This window comes from Rattus norvegicus, chromosome 5, assembly GCF_036323735.1.
Source record: "Rattus norvegicus strain BN/NHsdMcwi chromosome 5, GRCr8, whole genome shotgun sequence".
Classification (NCBI taxonomy): domain Eukaryota; kingdom Metazoa; phylum Chordata; class Mammalia; order Rodentia; family Muridae; genus Rattus; species Rattus norvegicus.
The window spans coordinates 121,358,905-121,383,630 of NC_086023.1; the positions used below are offsets into that span (position 1 = coordinate 121,358,905).

The 24,726-nt window shown below is 42.1% G+C and overlaps 1 protein-coding gene across 5 annotated transcripts in view; it reads left to right on the top strand.

The window, feature by feature from the left end:
- Positions 1 to 24,726, top strand: part of Dnajc6 (DnaJ heat shock protein family (Hsp40) member C6) — a 166,244-nt gene that overhangs the window by 126,373 nt on the left and 15,145 nt on the right. For all 5 annotated transcript variants that reach the window (XM_006238447.5, XM_039109918.2, XM_006238448.5 and 2 more), the window contains 10 exons: positions 1,315 to 1,448; positions 2,967 to 3,161; positions 4,251 to 4,368; positions 5,689 to 5,768; positions 6,594 to 6,787; positions 6,896 to 6,976; positions 8,395 to 8,829; positions 13,829 to 13,963; positions 15,987 to 16,055; positions 18,593 to 18,712. In XM_006238447.5, coding sequence (XP_006238509.3) covers positions 1,315 to 1,448; positions 2,967 to 3,161; positions 4,251 to 4,368; positions 5,689 to 5,768; positions 6,594 to 6,787; positions 6,896 to 6,976; positions 8,395 to 8,829; positions 13,829 to 13,963; positions 15,987 to 16,055; positions 18,593 to 18,712 — 1,561 coding nt within the window. The remainder of the gene's footprint in view (positions 1 to 1,314; positions 1,449 to 2,966; positions 3,162 to 4,250; positions 4,369 to 5,688; positions 5,769 to 6,593; positions 6,788 to 6,895; positions 6,977 to 8,394; positions 8,830 to 13,828; positions 13,964 to 15,986; positions 16,056 to 18,592; positions 18,713 to 24,726) is intronic.

Sequence of the window (24,726 nt, forward strand, 5' to 3'; positions counted from 1 at the left end):
GAAGAAAGATAGATAGATAGATAGATGATAGATAGATAGATGATAGATAGATGATAAATAGATAGATAGACGATAGATAGATAGATAGATGATAGATGATAGATAGATGATAGATGATAGATAGATGATAGATAAATGATAGATAGATGATAGAGAGATAGATGATAGATAGATGATAGATAGATAGATGATAGATAGATAGATGATAGATGATAGATAGATGATAGATAGATAGATAGATAGATAGATAGATAGATAGATAGATAGATAGATAGTGTTTGGAGAGTTTCAAGGCTTTCCACCTTTCATACTACAATCACAATGAGTCAAATTTCAAAGCTTTGTGGATTTATCTGGGGATTCGATTGCCATGCTCACCACAGTCCAAATTGAAGGTGGACTTGCGTGCAGGTGGAGATGTTGTAATGGCGAGCATACTTACTATGAACTGTTGGTCACCCTAAACCACCCTTGTGTATTCCCTGGCTTTCTGTCATCGTGTGCAAGCTCTAGAAAGCCATAAAAGGGGGCTGGAGAGATGTCTCTGTGGCTAGGAGTTCTTGTTGTTCCTAAGAAGACCCAAGTTCATTTCCCACAACCCACATCTGGTGGCTTACAACTGCTTGTAATTATAGCACTGGAGTTTGGCTCCATCGAAACCTCTTCTGGTCTGCGTAGGCCTCTGTGCACGGGCGCATGTGAGTGCATGTGCACATGTGCACACAAGTGTTTTCAAACAAAAATTGTTCGGTGGTTTAACAGTGTGAAACATACGATGAACACGTAATTAGATCTAAAATAACTAAACATAGTTGTCTGCCTTAGAGTTTGTACTGCTGTGATCAATCATCACAATGAAAAGTAACCTGAGGAGAAAAGGGTTGATCTCCAATTACAGTTAGTTCTATATCACAGTTCATCCCTGAGGGAAGTCAAGGCAGGGACTCAAACCGGGTAGGAACCTGGAGTCATGAGTGGATGCAGAGGCCATGAAGGGTGGGCACTTTTTCCTGCCTGGCTTCCTGGCTTGCCCACCCCTCTTTCTTTTATCACTCAGGACCACCAGCTATTTCTCAGTAAATATATGCAAGGGGTATTTATTTTCCTGAGCTTCTTGGGGAGGGGGTTATAGAGTCAGTGTTATAAAAGCCTTTCCTTGCTGCTTTATGATTTCATGGTGGGGACAGATTTTTGGTTTTGAAATGAACAATTCTTAAGTGAAAGGAACCCACAGTTCCTCTGTCCTCTCTTCTCTGCGAGCGGGCTTTCCCTGCAATCGATGTTTCTGATGCGTTTGTGGGTCTTCCTTGACAGGATGGACGGGCCGCATCATCAATTCTGGTTGGTGCTATGTTCATTTTCTGTAATCTCTACTCTACGCCTGGCCCTGCTGTTCGATTACTCTACGCAAAGCGACCAGGAATTGGACTGTCTCCGTCCCACAGGAGGTACAGTGATGGAGGCGCCAGGCTGGCACATGCGTGGTTTATATCGTACCTGGTGCCGCGGAAGGTCGGCCTCACGGGAGCTCTTTTAGATTTTTTTTTCTAATTGTTTGGTGTTATCCTTAACTATGATAACAATGAAAATGGATTAGAACATTGGGTTTTCACACATGTTCATGAACCTTCATTTGAAAGTGTGATTTTTTAAAGCTAAGAGGGAATTTTAAAGAATGCCTACATTTACTTTTTTTTTTTTCTCCTTTTTAGACAGAGTTTTTCTGTATGTCCTACAACTCACTCTGTAGACCAGGCTGACTTCACACTCAGAGATCTGGCTGCCTCTGCCTTCCAAATGCTGGGATTAAAGGGTACGGTACCGCTATATCCTGTCATTTAAAAGACGAGGAAACACGAGTGAGAACTGAGCTAAGATCGTGTTGTGCTAAGCATCCGTCTGAAAACCCACTGAACGTGTCTTGACCTTTCTCCCCAGCCCGACTCCCAGTGCCTTCCAGTTTCATGCAGTAGGCCTTCACTAAGATGCCCTGGTGGCTGGGCACCGTGGCACACACCTTTAACCTCACCACTCGGGAGGCAGAGGCACAGGCAGGGGGATCCCTATAAGTATGAGACCATCTCGGTCTATAGAGCAAGTTCCAGGACAGCCAGGGCTACACATGAAAAAAACACACACACACACACACTGGTGATTATCATATGCAAATGCAAAAATAAAGAGAGGATAGGTGTTTTAAAGCCTATTTTTTCTTATGACTGAGATATAAGAATATAGTGGATCCAGGTTAAAATAGAAAATGTGAAATGGCTTTAAAAGGAAGCCCATTTTAGATAGCTGATTAATTTTCTCTCCCAGAGTTATAATTAGTTTCTCCATTCTTACTTAAATTTCATCTTCTTACTTCTTTGGATAAAATTCTTGATAATAAATTCTAAAGTTTAGCCAACTCTGCCTTTTGCTGACATGCTTGCTTAATCTGCTAGGTTTAATAGAAATAGATGCTCGAATATCAGGCTAGCGGGACGGGCGTTCTCACAAGCTTCCGACTGACTGCACACCCTGCTGTTAGCTCAGCATGTTAGTGGAACAAACTCTTTCTCATTTAAGACAAGACCTATTTATTTTTATGTTATGAATATGCATGTTTTGCTTATATGCATGTTAAGTACAATGCATACATATCTGGTGCCTGTGAGGCCAGAAAAAAAGGTGTCAGACCCACTTGGAATTGAAGTTACAGACTCGGTGAGCAACCACATGGCTGCTGGGAACCAAATCTGGGTCCTCTGCGAGAGCAGCCTATGCTCACAACCACTGAGCCATGGCTTCAGCACCCGATGTACAAGCCATCTTAATTGTCTGCATTCCCCTGTGGTAGTTAATGTTAGGAATGTGCAGAGTACACTTCCATTTCAATTTAATTTGCAAGGACAAAGTTCACAGCAGAAAATGGCAATCCTCCCGCTGTGATGGGCTCATAGAACGGCAGTTTTCTGTTTCAGGTACTTAGGCTACATGTGTGACCTACTTGCAGATAAGCCCTACCGTCCTCACTTCAAGCCGCTCACAATCAAGGCAATCACTGTCAGCCCAATTCCCTTCTTCAATAAACAGAGGAATGGGTGCCGCCCTTACTGTGACGTACTGATTGGAGAAACTAAAATATTCTCAACATGCACAGACTTCGAACGAATGAAGTAAGTCACGATGTTTTCTCTTCTTGCATATTTAATTCCTGTGTGAATTGGATTCTTCCTGCTTATCTCGGTGATGGGCGATTTTTTTTTAAAGCTCAACATATGTTTAATCAAAGATGAGCTCAGCTAATCCAAGGATTTTTCTCCTTTATACGCAGTGGTACTGGGTTCTTAAGGACAGCATTTGAGTCGTCCAGGTGAGGGAAGTGGGGTGGGTTCAGAAGACCTGCACATTTAAAAAGGAGACTGTGATTAGGGTAGATGATTGTTTTAGTTACTTTTAAATTAATGTAATAAGACACTAGGACCAAGGCAACTTATAGAAAGAAGATGTATTGGGAACTTACAGTTTCAGAGGATGAGTCTATGACCATCGTGTAGGAGGCATGGGAGCATTCATTCTACCTATCAGGAGGCAGAAAGAGCTAAGTAAGAGTGGTGTAGGGTTTTGAAGTCTTAAGCCCATCCCTAGTAACACCTCCTTCAACAAGTCTACACCTCTTAATTCTTTCCAAACAGTTCTACCAACCGAGGAACCAAACTATTGAAATATATGAGCCTATGGGGGCCATTCTCATTCATTCCACTATAAAGAGGATGCACTTGAAAGTAATCATATGATCGACAAAGATGAGCAGGCACCAGTGGGAGGTCCTTGGGGTTTTGGAGAGAAGGGGGTGGCTGGTAACACAATAGGACTTAGTTGGCAATAGGTTAATTTTGGAGTCAGTGGTCTAGACTCCCAGAGAGTATAGCATTTTTATTTCTGTTCTGACCTTGGTTAGAATTTACTGTTAATGTCAAGAAAAGATGACTATATGGGGCACGGTTGTTGGAGGAAAGCAAGATGTGTCTAAAAGTCCAGATTGGACATAGAAGGCCTATATTGCTATGTTAATGCTCCCCCAGCCCAGAAACAGTGTGCAGCCAGTCCATACTGGCTACATTCTTACCTTTATACAAGATAGGAAGGAGCTTCTTTGTCTAGTCTGGGCAAGCAGGTCCCTTAGAGCCGTAGAGGAGTATTGCCGTGTCTGTGATTGGACCAGACTGGACACTCTCATGGTCTCTTCTGATCTCCGTTTAAAGAGAATACCGTGTCCAAGATGGGAAAATCTTCATCCCTCTGAACATCACAGTCCAAGGTGACGTCATTGTTTCCATGTACCACTTGCGGTCAACCATCGGGAGCCGGCTGCAGGCTAAGGTAAGCTTTCAGGAGGATGTGGACTGTCTGTGAGCTCACCTGAGTTTGTAACGTGAATATTACTGGGTCGTTTCTCTGTATCACTTTGGGCTTGATTGACATGTGGGTTTAGAGTAAAAAGGAGCCTTACAGCTTGCTGGTGTCTGTCTTCTCCATCACTGCCATCACTGTGGGAGGGAATGGAGATTGAGGCAGGTTGAGACTTACACATAGTCCTGGGGAGACTTTCTTGCATCATAACTTTCAGCAAGCCATGCTCTTGAGAATCTGCGTTTTTTTTTTTCAGTGCTGTGATTAGGGGATCACTATAACATGAGCACTGTCAACTAAGTATGATATAGTTAAATTTTTTTCCCTAAGAGATGGTTCAGCAGGTAAAAGTTCTTGCGTCCAATCCCTTATGGCCTGAGTTCCATTCCCAGAATACCTTCCCCAAGTTCTCCCTGATTTTTAGTGTATGTGAAAGGTATTGTTACTATTAGAATTACCTTATTTAAAAGTGTTTTCTTCACCACTAAAAGAAACTTTGTACCCATTGGCAGTCACTAACCATCCCTCCTTTCTACCTCATCTCCTTACTACCATGAATCTTTTTCCTATTTCTATACACTTGCCTATAAGGGGACATTTCACATAAATGTAATCATATAATATGTGGTCTCCTATGGCTGACTTTTTTTTTGCTCAGTGTAATAGCTTGGGGATTTATTTGTGTTTTAGCATGTAGCAGTATTCCATTCCTATATATAGCTAAGCTATGCTCCACTGAATGGATATACCACATTTATTAAGTCTCTATGTTTAGATTATTTCTACTCTGGCTATTGGGAAAGATGTTGCCAGCAATTATATCTTACTCAAATATTTGCTAAGAACATATATTACGTCTATTGCCTAGGTGTTTTGGATTAATAAGAAGTAAAACTGTATTCTTAGCTTTACAGAACTGATCCTAGAAGGGGCAAAAAAACATACGAATATCCACTGTGCTGTATCAGAAGGCAGATGGGGCGTTGTCATTGCAATAGATTTTTTTTTAGCTAGTGGTGGCCATACAGACTATGGAAATAGGCCTTGAAGAATGAGTTTCTCAGGTTGGAGCAGGAATCCCTGGGAAGAAAGAATACAGAAGAGCACAGGACATTGATGAGTAAGGAAATGACTTATTCTCGTGGAGAGAAACTAGAAACAAACCTGGGCAATCATTTAATATTTATAGTCTACAAAGAATCAGATAAAGAAGCAATAGAAGGTACAGGCACAGTCTGCAATGTAGACTCCCTTTTCTCCTACTGATTGTGCTTCTTGCACATATTTTAGGTGACCAACACACAGATATTCCAGCTCCAGTTTCATTCTGGATTTATACCACTGGACACAACAGTTTTAAAGTTCACCAAGTAAGTGCTGTCTGGACCTGAGGTCTTTACCAGCATGACAGGAAAGCCATGTCTATAATAGCGTGCTGTTGTCTCCAGAGTCCTGAGCTGCAGACTGTTGACTGTGGCTTCACCACTTCGAGAGGCTGCATGTGTTTGAAATCCTTCCATTGAGTATGGTTGAGCTTACAAAGAGCAGATGGACCAACGAGTTAACTAGAAAGGTCTACTGTTCAATGTTAGGGAACAAAGGATTACGACCTTGATCCTGTGTGTTTGCGGATAGCTATCACCAACAGGAATGGCATACTTTAATTTCTGGGATGGCAAAAGCAGTGACCCCTCACAAGGGGTGACTGGCTATAGTACCAAAAGAGGTTCTGGGGAACCCAACTGCACTAAATATGGACCTGCAGATGCTATAACATTATGTGGCTATGGATCTCAGGGTGTGGCTAGATGTGGGGTGGTGGGTAGGGGTGTTTGCTGGAGCTAAGAGACAGGAAGCTATGAAGGGATTCAGGGGTTCAGGCTCAGAAGGTGGCTTTGGATCTGTCTCACTATTTCGATGACCCATTTAGCCATGCCTGTGTTTACTGGCCAGATGTATCAACTCTGCTTCTCACTGTGCTTTTCTCAATATGTTCTGTAGAAGTCCAAGTTGAAGATGTGTTATTCTTCTGTTTTCTCTATATGAGGAAATTGAGGCACAGCGAAGTAACACCTAGTTAGTACCTGAGTCAACCTAGAAGTGAGCTCCAAGCAGAACTTGACAGCTTGAGGTGGGTGCTGTGTCGAGCATCCTGCTGACTGCACTGTTTGTGCCGCTGTTTTTCTTCCCACTAGGCCTGAGTTGGATGCATGTGATGTACCAGAAAAATATCCTCAGCTGTTCCAAGTGACACTGGATATAGAAGTACAGCCCCAAGACAAAGTGATCGACCTAACTCCACCATGGGAGCACTACTGCACAAAGGATGTGAACCCCAGCATCCTCTTCTCCTCTCAGCAGGAGCATCAGGATACTCTGGCCTTAGGGGGTATGGGTCATGGATGGTTTGAGTTTTTAGGGTGAAGCCTCTGCATTACATACTGCGTTACATATTGTTTCCAGTGTTTGGTTGACCCTGTGACCTTTTGTGTTGTAGGTCAGGCTCCAGCAGATCTCCCTCCAGACCATCCGAGGAATCTTGGGCAAGGAGGCTTCTTTGCCTCTCTGTGTTGGCAAGGTATAGCAGAGCCTTTATCTTGGGACGCTTAGATGATTAAGTGATTAAGTTGTCTGCTGTCATTAAACTCTTCTTGAAGCAGTCTCAATGCTTCCTTTTTCCCTTATTTCAGATCCTTCCCATCATCCGCTTTTCAAATTGGCATCTTGCCTGCTTTCAAGTTTGTAAGTGCTCAGACTGACCAAAAAGTCAATGTAGGCTAAATTATACCTTCTTCATTTGCAGTGTTTCCAAGCCACATCTTTCAACATTGATGTAGTGTGGCATATTAGAAGATCCCTCTATAGGTTGCAGACAACTCAGAAAGACTGAGAAAGCATTCAGTTTCCTGCCTGCAGGCAGATACTCTAACGTCATGCAGTTGGGCATTGTCTCAAGCACTGTAGCAAGGTGGGATGGGTCTTGCCCAGGTATGGTGAAGACTTGTATCTCTGCTAGTTGCTTTAGCAACCATTAGCCCACATGGGGCTCTACCACTGTGCTATTTTCTCCCATACCTGGAGGCATTTCCAGATTCCTTCTCAACCTAGCACTTTACGTTACTATCTTGAGGAGACAGCCGTTGGCATCCAAGTTAATGTACTCTGGCCATGCTTGCTTTGCAGTATGCAGATGTTAGCTACAAAGTGTGGTATAGAATCGAACATTCAAACTTTATATGTGAAAGGGGTGTCGGTTCAGCTTCAAAAATGGCCTCAGGAACATTTTCTTGATTCCTTCAATGTGGGTATGTAACGTAGCATTTCTAGATTCTGTCGATGTTTTCAGTGTTGGGTTAAAAAGTACTCATATGATTCCTTCGGATCCAAAGGTTTGTTTATAGAATTTTCTTTTGAAAAATGGAACAGAAGCTTCTCAGACTCGGAAGCCCAGGCAGATGTGGCTTGCAGATAGATCATTAGCCCCTTTCTTGGTCCCTACCTTGCTTCTTTCTCATAGTAATGGCTTCTAATAATCTTGCCACTGCCATGTTAATATGTAGAGATAATTTCTGTATGGGCCTGGAAAGTTGGCTTAGTTGTTAAGGGTACATGATGCTTTTACAGAGGACCATCTGTAACTCCAGTTGTGGGGAATCTGATGTCCTCTTCTGGCCTGTAGAGGCACCAAGCACACACATGGTGTCCAGGCATACACAATACAGGCACACACACACACACACACACACACACACACACACACACACACACAAAACAAAGTCTTTTTTAAAAGGGAAGAATCTCTGTAGATGAACATAGGTTTTAACACAATGTAATCTCTTATCTGCCTGCGTTTTTTATATTTTAGAAGGTATGTAAAATATACTAATATCATGAGTAGCATATTTTTCTCTTTCTGCAACAGTGTACACATAACAAAACTCACCTGACCCCGCAGTCAGTCATCTGATTGTTTATTTGCACATTGGCCTTTTTTAGATCAGAAATCAGAGAAGTCACGGTGTGAGGAGGACCACGCAGCCCTGGTGAATCAGGAAAGCGAGCAGTCGGATGATGAACTACTGACTCTCTCAAGCCCACATGGCAATGCTGATGGTGACAAGCCTCATGGAGCCAAGAAGCCTGGCAAAAAGCAGCAGGAGCCAGCTGCGCCTCCTCCCCCAGAGGAGGTGGACCTTCTGGGCCTGGAAGGGTCCGATGTGAGCACGAACTTCTCCCCCTTGGCAGCTCCTCCCAGCAATTCTGAACTGCTGAGTGACCTGTTTGGGGGTGGAGGTGCCACAGGTCCTGCCCAGGCAGGACAGGTTGGAGTCGAAGATGTGTTTCACCCAAGTGGACCTGCGTCTGCGCAGTCCACACCACGCCGAGCCACCACTTCCGCCTCTGCATCGCCAACCCTAAGAGTGGGAGAAGGTAATCTTCCTATTTCTCTGCTATCTCAGATTTCAGGGCTATCTTTTGGGCCAAACATGTAGAACTCAAATGTTCTAATAAGCTGAACTTTGGTGGATTTTTTTTGAAAGTTTCTTGTCAAAACATGAGGAGAATGCAAGTATTGTCCATTTTGGTAGAGAGATAAAGGGAAGTATTTAAACTCCGTACTCTTGCATTTAAATTTTTACTTTTTTGAATATTTTATATATGAATACTATATTTGCATCATTTCTCTCTTTCACTCTCCCTCCTCCAAGTCTCCCTCACTCGCCTCTGAAGTTCATAATCTCCTCTTTCTCGTTATTGCCACATTTATATCAAACTACTGAGTCCCTCTAGTGTTACTCCTATGTGTTTAGGATTGCATAACCTATCTGGGACTTGTCCCTGGGGAGACCAACTCTCTCAATCCATGGCCCCTCATCTAGGGGTGGGGCTTTGTGAACTTTTTTCTCTGTCTGTGTTGGCACGCCCCCTGATGCTGTCACTGAGCAGGCCTTGTTAAGCCAACTGTATCGCTGAGATGTCATGGGTGCAACCTTTCCTTATCTAGAAGACGCTCTCTTGAAGCAGGCATCATGACCCTCTGGTTTAACTCTACACTCTTAGTTTTCTCTTCTTGGGACTTAAGCCTTGAGTGGACTTCAGTTACTGCTGCTTGGCAATGGTGGTGGATGAGCTATCATTTACTACAGCAGCTGATATTTACATGATACCCACCATTTGCCAGATATGGAATGCATGATCAAATATGCATCATTTCCTTTAAAATTCAGCAGACCGATGCTACTGTTATCTCCACTTTAGAGTTAAGGAGGTGGAAGCTTAGAGTTTAATTAGCAGCATTTGTTCAAACAGCTGGGAATGGATGGGACCAGGGTCCAATCTTGACCTGTAGACTCAGGGTCCCCCCCAACCCCCTGCAGACCTCCTGTAATACTTTCTTTGAATTCTAGTTTTCTGGATATACCTTGGCTAAACAGAGAAGTGTTTGAATACACCAGAATATGCTTGAGGGGCTCCAACCAGCAGCATGTGTGCAGAGAGAAGTGTGGCTGGTCTTTGTAGGGCGTCTGAGCCACATATACCTAGCTAGTTTCACTTGACACACCACCACAGATGTGACTCTTCAGTTTCCAGGTCAGTCACAGCATTAACATGTGCAAGGTGATCTAGCTGGGTACCAGAGATTCACTACAGCTTCTGCATAACCAGCACAAACCAGCTCTCTGACTGTCACTGCTAACCAAGATGATGTTGCATTAGAAACCGTAAAGAGATGAATCTTAACCACCACCTAGGCTGGGAGGATGCTATAGGAACCTTTCCCCATAATCATAGAGTGTGGATTGGTGGTGGCTGGATGTATACCCAGGAGCCTGCATCCTACATTGTGCCTCTTTCTTCTATGCTTTGCCTTCTTCCACCCAGTTCTGATTCACCAGGATGAGTAAAAAAGTCTTTGGGCAAAACAAAGTCCCGAGGTTAAAGACAGCACAGTGTTCCATGGCTGAATTTTAAGACAAACCATCCTAAGGATGTTTGATAATTTAGCTCGTCATGTCAGTGCGTTCATGTCGGAGCTAGACGGCACCCTCGACATCAGTTATTCTGTCTTGGACATCATACATCTGCTGACCAGCATACCCAGCTGTTAGTGGCAGTCCTAGATGTAGCTCCTGTGTCCTGTCCCTCCAGAAAGAAACAGAACGGAGGCCAAGTCTAGAACTCATGGCCTGCGTTTGAATCACAGGACTAACACTTAAATAGCTGGGGAGCCTTGTTAAAAACTTAATTTGGCCAGATGTGATAGCACATGCCTTTAAGCCCAGCAATTGGGAAGCAGAGGCAGGTGGAGCTCTGATTTTTGGGCCAGCCTGGTCTATATAGAGTGTTCTGGGCCAGCCAGGGCTACATAGTGAGACCCTGTCTCAAAACCAAAACAATACCACAACAAAAATCCTCTTAATTTTCTTAGCGAGGGATAATACTTATGGGCATAAAGGTAAAGACTAACTCTTGAGTGTTCATCCACAGTATTTACACTTCACTCTTGGTTATTAGGGAGTTTCTTAAACAAGGTGGTATTAAAAGTGCTCCAGTAATGTAAGAAGTCTTTAGTGTTTTCTCCACTGATTAGGTTCAACCTAGAAATGAGTGGGCTTACTGATTGTCCTTTTACAGCTACCCTGCCAACCTGTGTCAGAGAGGGTGAGGGCTCATGACTACTAAAGTAGGGTAAGGGATGTGCATCCTGGACTCCATGGCCGGAAACAGTATGGTATCATTACTACTGCAACAGTGCAGGTGTTGGGAGAACATTGTGCCGCTGATGCCATAGCTGGAAGTGTGTGAGCCACATGCCTCATCGCATCGTGACAGTGGGAAGTGTTTGTTCGCTGGTTTGGTTCTCGAGCTCTATTTCTAGAATGGGTCAGCCCCACTCCAGGAAGCAACAGTCATCAGCTCGGTACCTACCGATTTGGAAGTGACATCTCACTTTAGGTAGTTCAAGGAGCTTTTGTTCCTTGCTCAACAGTGAGAAATCAGTAGGCAGTAGTCAGTCTCCATGCAGTTTGGTGATCGGCATGATGTTTCGTAACTAGTGCTTGTGGGGGCTATCTGGAGTTTTGAGCTGGAAAGTTTGAACATGAGTCTAGCCTAAAGTGTCTCCTGGAGTTGAACAAGAGCAAATTTCTGAACCCCGGTTTCTCCAGGAATGAGTGACGGTAACAGCACTTCTGTCTGCCAGGGAGAAGTTGAGGACCATCCAAGGTCACCTCTGTAACACAGTATAGCCCCAAGAAGATTCACTATTGCCGATAACCAGAGCTTCCCTCCTTCTTAGTCCCCTTTCTTAGTTCTCTAGCTCAGTGGTTCTCAACTTTTCTAATGCTTCAACCCTTTAATACAGTTCTTCACGTTGTAGTGACCTCCAACCATACAATTGTTTTCATTGTTACTTCACAACTATAATTTTGCTACTGCTATCAATTATAATGCAAACATCTGTCCTTTCCGGTGGTCTTAGGCGACCCCTATGAAAGGACCCAATGGGGGTCAGGATGCACAGGTTGAGGACTGCTGCTCTAGGTCTAATAAGCTGAGTCCCATAGACTCGAGAGTGGCTGAGAGCTCAGCTTTACTCACTGCCCTGACTTTAGCTTTCAAGTGAGCCAAAGGTCACTTTATTCAAGGTCAAAGCAAGGCCTACTAAGGGAGGTTGTCTTTCCCTTCTGAGATGGGTCTTACATGATTCAAGCTGAGCTTGAACTCACTGTGTAGTCCACGATGGCCTTAAGCTCCTGATCCTTCCATTTCTATCTTTACATACTGATTATAGGCATGTGTCACCATGCCTAGTCTTATGTGATGCTGGGGATCAAACCCAAGGCTTCGTGTATGATAGGCAAATACTCCTCCAATTGAGCTACATCTCTAGTCCAGTGAGGGGGTTTTCTATTATTTTTCTTTATAGTAGTGCCCCCTGCCTGGTATTTTCCCATTAATTCCTTTTAGATGAACACTCACTAGTCACTGAACTCCTGTAGCCTGTACACATTTTGGGTGACTCTTGGATTCATCTGTGTTGATCTTGTTTTCTTGGGTACTCTGACTATGGCTTACTGGTTTTACGTTGCTACGATTTTCAAAAGCTGGCTTGGGGAGATAGCTCATTGAGTAAAAATGCTTGCCATACAAGTTTTAGAACCTGAGTCTGAATCCCCAGAACACATAAAAGCTAGAGATGTAGGATGAATACCTGTAATCCCAGCACTTCTACAAGGAGATGGGAAGTAGAGAAAGATAAGCCAGGAGCTCCAGGCCAACAAATCTGATGTATGAGCAGGAAAATGACACTATCTCAAACAAGGCAGAAGATGAGAACAGATGTCTGCACTCTATGGTGTGGTGTACACGTGTGCATATGCACACATACCACACACACCCCACACTGACACACACCACACACCCACCATACACCATACACACCACACACACACACCCCATTGACACACACACCACATACCCACCACACACCATACACACCACACACACACCCACCCACACACACCCCATTGACACACATACCACGCACCCACCACACACCATACACACCATACACACACACACCATGCACTACACACACACCACACACTACACACATACACCACACATTACACACACACACCACACACTACACACACACCACACACTACACACACACCACACACTACACACATACACCACACATTACACACACACACCACACACTACACACACACACCACACACTACACACACACACCACACACTACACACACACCATACACTGCACATACACACACCACACACTACACACTACACACATACCACACATACATCCACTATACACATCAACACACTACACATACATACACACCACACCACACACATATACACTGACGCACACACTATACATATATATACTACACATACACAATAACATACTACATACACCATACACACACGTTGACACACACACTACACATACATGCACTACACATACACATACTACATATACACCCCACACATATGTCACACATACTACACACACACACATATATATACTACACACACACACACACACATATACATATACTACACATACTCATTAACACACTACACATACATATAATGCATACACCCACACATACACACAGGATTTATAAAAGCTAATTGGACCGTCATTTGGAGTTATGGCTTTTCTAATAAATAAATCCAGACACTTTGATCTGCAGAGGTGGGGTGATTCCTGTTGTGTGGGACCCACTGTTAGTTCCGGAGAATGTTGTGAGGCTAGGAAGGGCTGGGGAAGTCAGGAGGCAAGCATCATCCTGATCTCTCAAGTGTTGGCCAAGTAGTAGTGGTAACTCTTTAATATTTATAGAACAATTAAATGACGGGATAAAGAAATGCATTTTCCCTTTGTTTTCTAGGTGCCACCTTTGACCCTTTTGGAGCCCCTGCTAAGCCACCAGGTCAGGATTTGTTGGGCTCCTTCCTGAACACATCCAATGCTTCTAGCGACCCCTTTCTGCAGCCCACGAGAAGCCCTTCCCCTACAGTGCATGGTAAGAAAGTGTTTTCTATTCAGTGGTATAGCAGAGTGATTTCCCACAAGACAACACTAAGTGCTGTGTGTGTGTGTGTGTGTGTGTGTGTGTGTGTGTGTGTGTGTGTATTGTGATAGCTGCTATCAGTGCATGGGTACAGAGTAGTCAGGATGGGTTAGTTTGATTTGATTTGAAATATATTCAAACACCAGATTCCAAAGTTTCCTGTGCAAAAAAGAATGCAAGGTATCTTAATATTTTTTAAAACAGTCATTATTTGTACTTGGATTATTTGCTCATTAAATTAACATATTTTACTGATTTATAAATTCTATTTTGTATTTCAAATGCAGGATGATGATTAACTGTTATTATTTTCTTATTTACATGTAATCCATGTCATTTATGAACTCATAATGCCTCATTTCACCCAACATAAGAGACAGCATTGTGTACCCAGTCATGGCCTGTGTAGACCCCATTTACTCTACCATCCTTATGCCTGGGATCTCATTTCCCAGTTTCCTCCTTACTATCTTCTTTTCAGCAATTCAGGTCTCTCTCTCTCTCTCTCTCTCTCTCTCCATTTTACATTCTGATGGATATCAGAATTAACATCAGAATGTAAAGGAAGCCCGTGAGCAAATGCTGACAAAGCTGCCTATTTTTGGAACTTTTTCTTGAGTGACTGCTGAGCTGAAGCAGGGAAGAGTAGAAAGGAAAGAACTATCATCACTGATAATGATGTAATGGTGTGTGCTTTTAAATTAACTAACCAATGGGAAGGCACATGATATGTTGACAGTGGGTAAATACTACAGATGACTATGAAGCCTTAGAATGCTGGTCCTGGTGCCTTAGGCCCTTCGTTTGTGTGGAATGTGGGCATGTGTCTATGTGTGGTATATGTACATGTAATGTGTGTATAGTGTATGTACATGTGATGTGTGTGTGCATGTATATTTGTGTTGTATGTAAGTGGGATATGTGTGGCATATGGTGTGTGTGTGTGTGGTGGTGGTGGTGTGTGCATGTCTGTTGTGTGTATGTGGGATGCATATATGAGGTATATATGTGAAATGTGTGTGTGGTGTATATGTGTAGTAGGTGTATGTGGTGTGTGTATCTGTGGTGTATGTGTGTTTGTGGAGTGTATGTATGTGGTGTGTGTGTGTGTGTGTGTGTGTGTGTGTGTGTTTTCAATGCCAATTGTAATGCTAGTTTAGTGACTGAATTCTACTGAATTTTATGGGCAGAGTCCTAGAGAGAGATTCTCTCCTCCGGCAATACATTTCATTTCAGTTCTACTCAGAACTTTGTGAGAGGTCAGAGTAGTCTCTGTTGAAGCTCTATCAGGTTTCTTTTTTAAGGATTTTTTCCCGGAGCTGGGGTCCGAACCCAGGGCCTTTCGCTTGCTAGGCAAGCGCTCTACCGCTGAGCTAAATCCCCAACCCCATCAGGTTTCTTTTTGAGTGACAGTAGACACATATCTGCCACCAGCATAGTGGGCAATGCATAGTTTTTGCCTAATCAGTGTTCTGAATGGCTCATTATTCTCAATTCACGTCAAAGCCAAGGCAAAAACAGGGCCCAGTTCTGAGTGGTTTGTGCCTTGTTGCCCTTCTCTGCACTGAGCTAAGCCACACTGAGTTTAAGGATATTTCCCTCTTTTTGCATGACCCAGAATAAGTATAGAAGTGGAGTACACAAAGATAGTTCTTGCATTCAAGGTACTCAAAATTTAAGGGAGAAAGACACATGCACAATGATAATTACAAGTCAGTGGATACAAAGGCAACATAGAGGTAAGCCAAGGAATGAACGGCAAAAGCCTCCGACTTCTACCGAGCTCCGGTGAGCATGCTCAGGTGAAAGCAGCAAATATCCCTGTTGCAGAGTGGAGTAAAAGCCCAGGCAGCGGAATGAATCCATTAACTCTCTAGAAGCAGTGCAGAGCCATGAGGGCTAGATTGTCCTATGTAAACTCAGAAGAGCGGGTTCTGAGCCACCTTGTTCTCATCCATCTCCTCTCCATTTGCAGCTTCTAGCACTCCTGCTGTGAACATCCAACCAGACATTGCTGGAGGTTGGGACTGGCATGCCAAACCAGGTAAAGACCAGTGGATTATTTTTGTATACACATGATCAGTGGCAAATGCATGGTCCTTCAGCCAAGATGAAATACTTGAAATATTATAGTATACTGTGTAGTTTGATCATGCCTAAAGATCTGCTTACCAATGTACTTGATGACATGAAGCCTGTGTGTGTGTGTGTGTGTGTGTCTGTGTGTCTGTGTGTGCGCACACTATTTGACTTTCCAAGACTCAACAGTACAATTAGATGAATTTGAACTGGTTTTACCACTTAGACTTTCCTGTTCTTGGTTTTTGTTTTTTTTATGTTGTTGACTTTGGATAAGTCTTAGCTTCAGTTTTCTCATCTGAGAAATGGAGCAAACAATGTTTATTTACCCTATACAGCAAAGTAAGTATAAATAAAACAATGTAGATGTATCCCTGCCCCCATTGCTCACAAAGCTCTACCCCACCAAGTTTCCATGGCTTCCTCTCCTCAGCCCCAGATAACCAGCAGCCTATTTTCACTGAGTTTGACTGGATAGGTTTCCTACTCAGTAGAATGTCATAGCATTTGTGCTTTTGTGAGTGCCTTACGCCATTTTATAAAATGTCCCAAGGTTTATCCATATTGTAATCCATAAGAATATTTCTTCCTTTCTAAAGGCTCACTCATATTTCACTGCTCACATAATACCTAACATTTTTCCTTCCTGTCATTTTCTGTGGACAGGACTAATGACTACGGTTGTGTAATATCTCCTTGAGGTCCTTATTAATGAGTACCTTGGATATATTCCCAGGAACATGGATACTAAATCATGGTTTTTTAAATCAGTGAAGATTCTGTATATTACTTCCCAAAGTAGTGGTACCATTCTGCATTTCTGCCCACAGAGTACATGGATTCCGATTCCTTCTCATTCTTACAAACACCTATTTTTTTTTAACAAATGCCAATTGTCTTAGTCAGGGTTTTACTGCTGTGAACAGACACCATGACCAAGGCAAGTCTTATAAATGACAGCATTTTAATTGGGGCTGGCTTAGAGGTTCAGAGGTTCAGTCCAGTATCATCAAGGTGGGAACATGACAGCATCCAGGAAGACAGGGTGCAGGAGGAGCTGAGAGTTCTAGATCTTTAACTGTCTGGCTTCCAGACAGCTAGGATGAGGTTCTTTAAGCCCACACCCACAATGCCATACCTACTCCAAAAGGCCACACCTACTCGACAGGGCCTCACCTTCTCATAGTGCCGCTCCCTGGGCTGAGCAAGTACAAACCATCACACCAATCTTGACAGGCATAAGGTAATATCTCATTGTTTACTTGATTGGCATTTCCTTTAATAATCAGTGACTGTGGTGATTTGAATAAGAATGCACACATAAATGAGTAGTTGGTCCCAGTTGGTGGAACTGTTTGAGAAGGGGGTGGTGTGTCACTGAGAGTGGACTTGAAATTTCAAAACCCCACCCCATTCCCAGTTAGCTTTCTATGCCCCATGCTTGTGGGTGAGATGCAAGCTCTCTAGTACTGCTCCAGTACTGTGCCTGCCTGCTGCCATGCTCCCCACCATGATGGTCAAGGACTCTATCCAACTGGAGCTGTAAGCCCCAATAAACTCTTTTCCCTATAAGTTGACTTGGTCATGGTGCCCATCACAGCAATAGAAAGGTAACTAAGAGAGTGATGTTGAGAATCTTCTTATGTGTGTGATCATGTGCAAACCTTCTTAGCTGAAATGTTAAATCAAGTCATTTGTCAATTCATCATTAAACTTTAGCTGCTGTTTTACATACTCTGGCTCAAACTCTTTATCAGAATAATGGTTGGCAAATACTGTCCCCTGTTGTATACTTTACTCTTTTTTTACTTTGTTGACTGTACTCCTTGTCAGACAGGCTTTCTCATTCAATTTGTCTGCCTTTTGCTTTTATTACCTGTGACTTTGAATTGTTTTATTTTAAAGAAGTTAAAAACAGTCTATATGGCAGGAGAGATGGTTCATGGTTAAGAACACTGTCTGTCCTTGCAGTGGACCCAGGTTAGATTCCTGATGGCTCACAATTGTCTGTAACTCTAATTCCAGGGCACCTGATGACCTCTTCTCTTCTCTGTGGATATTGTAGACACAAGGTCCACAGACAGACATGCAGGCAAAAAACACCCATACACATAAAATAAGCTATTCATACATAAATTTTAAAGTTAAAAATGGTGTAGTTGAAAGATGGTAAGCAAGATTCCCCCCAACCAGGGTGGCAAGAGGAGTTGAGATACAGCCTGAATCCAGATCTCTGAAGAGAGAGAGAACTGAGGCAGGAGGGGTAAACATGGGCAATGGCATGCGTGGACTGTGAAGATCTCATGCCTGATATGTGTCTTATCCTTGCTTTGGGTCACCACTATCCTAAAACGGAGTAAGAGCATCCAGAGACTTCTTACACTTTACCAGACTCCATCCTAATTTGCCTTAGAGACCGCTGAGCAGGGACTCTGGAACTCTTGACTTCGAGCATCCAATTCAGGTACTAACTCATCTTCAACGATCTCTGTTCCTTTTCAGGAGGTTTTGGGATGGGAAGCAAATCGGCTGCCACCAGCCCAACAGGCTCAACACACGGCACCCCTACCCATCAGAGCAAGCCCCAGACTCTGGATCCCTTCGCTGACTTGGGGACACTAGGTATATATACACTCATGAGGTTACGATGTGAATAATACTCGATGCTAATGTCAACTGTGGCAGGAACAGAAGCACAGCTCCACACTGTTCCTATAGCAACGTAAGAATTCCATTAATCTTTCTGGGATCTCAAGTAAAACTGGAGCCTTGGCCTCAATTCAAAGCAAAGTTGGAGTCAAAAACCCTAGTTTTATGAGAAAGAGAGGAACTGGGGAAGAAATTGAGACAGGGTTGAGTGCATAGGTGCGGGCTTCTCAAAGTAGAGCCATGTATAAGTATCTTAATGTTAGCCATATAGACTGTTTTGCATTCTTTTCAAGTAACACCTCAAAGAGTTGCTTTCTCTGCCTCTTTTAAATTAATGAGGTTAGAGTAGCTCCAGAGGTGCCTTGGATGGGATTATAATTAAAATAAAACCACCACCAGCACCACAACAACAACAACAACAAAAAAAAAAAACCCCAGAGCCACTAGGGTTACACAAGGGGTTCAGATCATAGACTTTTACTGTAAAGTGGGTTTCAGGTGGCTTTCATAGAAAAGTAAATGTTTACCACTGGGAAGAGAGAAAGGCTTTGCACAAATATTTACTACATTAAAATTCTTTTTTCTCAGCCAAGAACAAGCCAAATACGAAACAAATGGAAACAAATGGTTAAGGTTGGAACAGAAATGAGTGAAATAGAAATGAACAAATAATACAAAAAAACAGAACAGTGAAGAGACAAGTAAATAAGATGGGCGAATCCTTCACAAAACTAAAAAAAGAGAAGATGCACATTAATAAAATTGGAAGGGAAAAAGGAGAAATTACAATTAGTAGCAGTGAAATTCATAAAATACAAGAACATACTTTAAAAATTAATATTCCACTAAATTGGGAAACCTAAAAGAAACGGTTGCATTTCTAGATGATTTGACCTAGCTAAGTTAAAGATGGGAAGCAATTCAAGCAGCTCTGTAATAAGCAAGGAAGCAGTGATCTTAAAAACAAAATAAAACAAACAAACAAACAAAACAAAACTACAACTGAAAATCACCAGGCCCACATATATTCACGGATGATTATACCAGGGCATTACAAAGTAGTAGTACCAGCCCTATTCAAAGTATTCCGTAAAATTAAATGAAAGGTACACATACACACTTTTTTATGAAGCCAGTTTTATCCTGCTACCGAAACCAGGTAAAGATACAACAATAAAATTTCCCTGATAGAGTTACACAAAAGCTCTCGGTAAAATACTTGGAAACTGAGTTCACATAAAAATGATCACTCACCATGATCAACTTAGCTTCATTCTGGAAGCGCAAGGATGGTTCGACATATGCAAGTCATCAAATGTAATGCATCATAGAAATGGACTCAGTACAGAACTCTTGACAGAAGCAAACATCCGTCAATGACAGCTTTTGAAAAGCTAAGAATGGAGGGGACATAGCTTAGCGTCGTAAAAGCAACGTGTGGCAAACACAGAGCCAGTGGTAAATGAAGCATCACTCAAAACATTCCTCCTAAGATCAAAAATAAGACAAAGACGTCCACTTTCTCCACTCTTATTCAATGTAGTGATTGAAGTCTCAGCCAGTGTGATAAGATAGGAAGATTAATTAAAATATAAGTAAGAGAGGGAAGAGTCAAAAGCATCCTTATGTGTTGTTACATGGTTCAATATACTAGAGACCAAAAAGACTCCACCAGAAGACTCTTGAAGCTGATAAATGCTTTCAGCAAAATATCAGGACTAAAAACAAAACAAAACAAAACCCAAAAACAAAAAACTTAGAAGGCCCGTATCCATCCTGAATACTAATAATATTTATGCTAAGAAAGGTAACAAATACTCTTCACAGTAGCCTCAAAAGCAACAACAGAACATCACAAAACTTTTGGAATAAACTAACCAAGAAAATGAAAGATCTCCATAATGGAAACCTTAAAATACTTATGAAAGAAACTGAGGCAGACACTGAAAGAAGGAAAGCTCCCCTGGCTGTGCCCATGGCCTGGATGGAAGAATTAATGTGATGAAAATGGCCATCCTGAGTTCTCTACAACCAAATCCCGTGGGAGGGAGAGCTAAACCTACAGAGAGGCAGACACGCCTGGGAAACCAGAAGAGACTGCACTCTGCACACATCTCTGACGCCAGAGGAAAACACCAAACGCCATATGGAACCCTGGTGCACAGAGGCTCCCGGAAACGGCAGCGCAGATCTTCCTGGTTGCTGCCGCCGCGAAGAGCTCGTAGGCAGCACCCCACGAGCAAACTTGAGCCTCGGGACCACAGGTTAAGACCAACTTTTCTGCTGCAAGTGACCTGCCTGGTGAACACCAGACACAGGCCCACAGGAACAGCTGAAGGCCTGTAGATAGGAAAAACTACACGCCCAAAAGCAGAACACTCTGTCCCCATAACTGGCTGAAAGAAAACAGGAAAACAGGTCTACAGCACTCCTGACACACAGGCTTATAGGACAGTCTAGCCACTGTCAGAAATAGCAGAACAAAGTAACACTAGAGATAATCTGATGGAGAGAGGCAAGCGCAGGAACCCAAGCAACAGAAACCAAGACTACATGGCATCATTGGAGCCCAATTCTCCCACCAAAGCAAACACGGAATATCCAAACACACCAGAAAAGCAAGATCTAGTTTCAAAATCATATTTGATCATGATGCTGGAGGACTTCACGAAAGACGTAAAGAACTCCCTTAGAGAACAAGTAGAAGCCTACAGAGAGGAATCACAAAAATCCCTGAAAGAATTCCAGGAAATCATAAACAAGTAGAAGCCCATAGAGAGGAGACACAAAAATCCCTGAAAGAATTCCAGGAAAACACAATCAAACAGTTGAAGGAATTAAAAATGGAAATAGAAGCAATCAAGAAAGAACACATGGAAACAACCCTGGATATAGAAAACCAAAAGAAGAGACAAGGAGCTGTAGATACGAGCTTCACCAACAGAATACAAGAGATGGAAGAGAGAATCTCAGGAGCAAAAGATTCCAGAGAAATCATTGACTCAACTGTCAAAGATAATGTAAAGCAGAAAAAGCTACTGGTCCAAAACATACAGGAAATCCAGGACTCAATGAGAAGATCAAACCTAAGGATAATAGGTATAGAAGAGAGTGAAGACTCCCAGCTCAAAGGACCAGTAAATATCTTCAACAAAATCATAGAAGAAAACTTCCCTAACCTAAAAAAAGAGATACCCATAGGCATACAAGAAGCCTACAGAACTCCAAATAGATTGGACCAGAAAAGAAACACCTCACGTCACATAATAGTCAAAACGCCAAACACACAAAATAAAGAAAGAATATTAAAAGCAGTAAGGGAAAAAGGTCAAGTAACATATAAAGGCAGACCTATCAGAATCACACCAGACTTTTCGCCAGAAACTATGAAAGCCAGAAGATCCTGGACAGATGTCATACAGACCCTAAGAGAACACAAATGCCAGCCCAGGTTACTGTATCCTGCAAAACTCTCAATTAACGTAGATGGAGAAACCAAAATATTCCATGACAAAACCAAATTTACACAATATCTTTCTACAAATCCAGCACTACAAAGGATAATAAATGGTAAAGCCCAACATAAGGAGGCAAGCTATACCCTAGAAGAAGCAGGAAACTAATCGTCTTGGCAACAAAATAAAGAGAAGAAAAGCACACAAACATAACCTCACATCCAAATATGAATATAACAGGAAGCAATAATCACTATTCCTTAATATCTCTCAACATCAGTGGCCTCAACTCCCCAATAAAAAGACATAGATTAACAAACTGGATACGCAACGAGGACCCTGCATTCTGCTGCCTACAGGAAACACACCTCAGAGACAAAGACAGACACTACCTCAGAGTGAAAGGCTGGAAAACAACTTTCCAAGCAAATGGTCAGAAGAAGCAAGCTGGAGTAGCCATTCTAATATCAAATAAAATCAATTTTCAATTAAAAGTCATCAAAAAAGACAAGGAAGGACACTTCATATTCATCAAAGGAAAAATCCACCAAGATGAACTCTCAATCCTAAATATCTATACCCCAAATACAAGGGCACCTACATACGTAAAAGAAACCTTACTAAAGCTCAAAACACACACTGCACCTCACACAATAATAGGAGGAGACTTCAACACCCCATTCTCATCAATGGACAGATCATGGAAACAGAAATTAAACAGAGACGTAGACAGACTAAGAGAAGTCATGAGCCAAATGGACTTAACAGATATTTATAGAACATTCTACCCTAAAGCAAAAGGATATACCTTCTTCTCAGCTCCTCATGGTACTTTCTCCAAAATTGACCATATAATTGGTCAAAAAACGGGCCTCAACAGGTACAGAAAGATAGAAATAATCCCATGCGTGCTATCGGACCACCACGGTCTAAAACAGGTCTTCAATAACAATAAGGGAAGAATGCCCACATATACGTGGAAATTGAACAATGCTCTACTCAATGATAACCTGGTCAAGGAAGAAATAAAGAAAGAAATTAAAGACTTTTTAGAATTTAATGAAAATGAAGGTACAACATACCCAAACTTATGGGACACAATGAAAGCTGTGCTAAGAGGAAAACTCATAGCGCTGAGTGCCTGCAGAAAGAAACAGGAAAGAGCATATGTCAGCAGCTTGACAGCACACCTAAAATCTCTAGAACAAAAAGAAGCAAATACACCCAGGAGGAGTAGAAGGCAGGAAATAATCAAACTCAGAGCTGAAATCAACCAAGTAGAAACAAAAAGGACCGTAGAAAGAATCAACAGAACCAAAAGTTGGTTCTTTGAGAAAATCAACAAGATAGATAAACCCTTAGCCAGACTAATGAGAGGACACAGAGAGTGTATCCAAATTAACAAAATCAGAAATGAAAAGGGAGACATAACTACAGATTCAGAGGAAATTCAAAAAATCATCAGATCTTAATATAAAAGCCTATATTCAACAAAACTTGAATATCTGCAGGAAATGGACAATTTCCTAGATAGATACCAGGCACCGAAGTTAAATCAGGAACAGATAAACCAGTTAAACAACCCCATAACTCCTAAGGAAATAGAAGCAGTCATTAAAAGTCTCCCAACCAAAAAGAGCCCAGGTCCAGACGGGTTTAGTGCAGAATCCTATCAGACCTTCATAGAAGACCTCATACCAATATTATCCAAACTATTCCACAAAATTGAAACAGATGGATCACTACCGAATTCCTTCTATGAAGCCACAATTACTCTTATACCTAAACCACACAAAGACCCAACAGAGAAAGAGAACTTCAGACCAATTTCCCTTATGAATATCGATGCAAAAATACTCAATAAAATTCTGGCAAACCGAATCCAAGAGCACATCAAAACAATCATCCACCATGATCAAGTAGGCTTCATCCCAGACATGCAGGGATGGGTTAATATACGGAAAACCATCAACGTGATCCATTATATAAACAAACTGAAAGAACAAAACCACATGATCATTTCATTAGATGCTGAGAAAGCATTTGACAAAATTCAACACCCCTTCATGATAAAAGTCCTGGAAAGAATAGGAATTCAAGGCCCATATCTAAACATAGTAAAAGCCATATACAGCAAACCAGTTGCTAACATTAAACTAAATGGAGAGAAACTTGAAGCAATCCCACTAAAATCAGGGACTAGACAAGGCTGCCCACTCTCTCCCTACTTATTCAATATAGTTCTTGAATTTCTAGCCAGAGCAATAAGACAACAAAAGGAGGTCAAGGGGATACAGATCGGAAAAGAAGAAGTCAAAATATCACTATTTGCAGATGATATGATAGCATATTTAAGTGATCCCAAAAGTTCCACCAGAGAACTACTAAAGCTGATAGACAACTTCAGCAAAGTGGCTGGGTATAAAATTAACTCAAATAAATCAGTAGCCTTCCTCTACACAAAAGAGAAACAAGCCGAGAAAGAAATTAGGGAAACGACACCCTTCATAATAGACCCAAATAATATAAAGT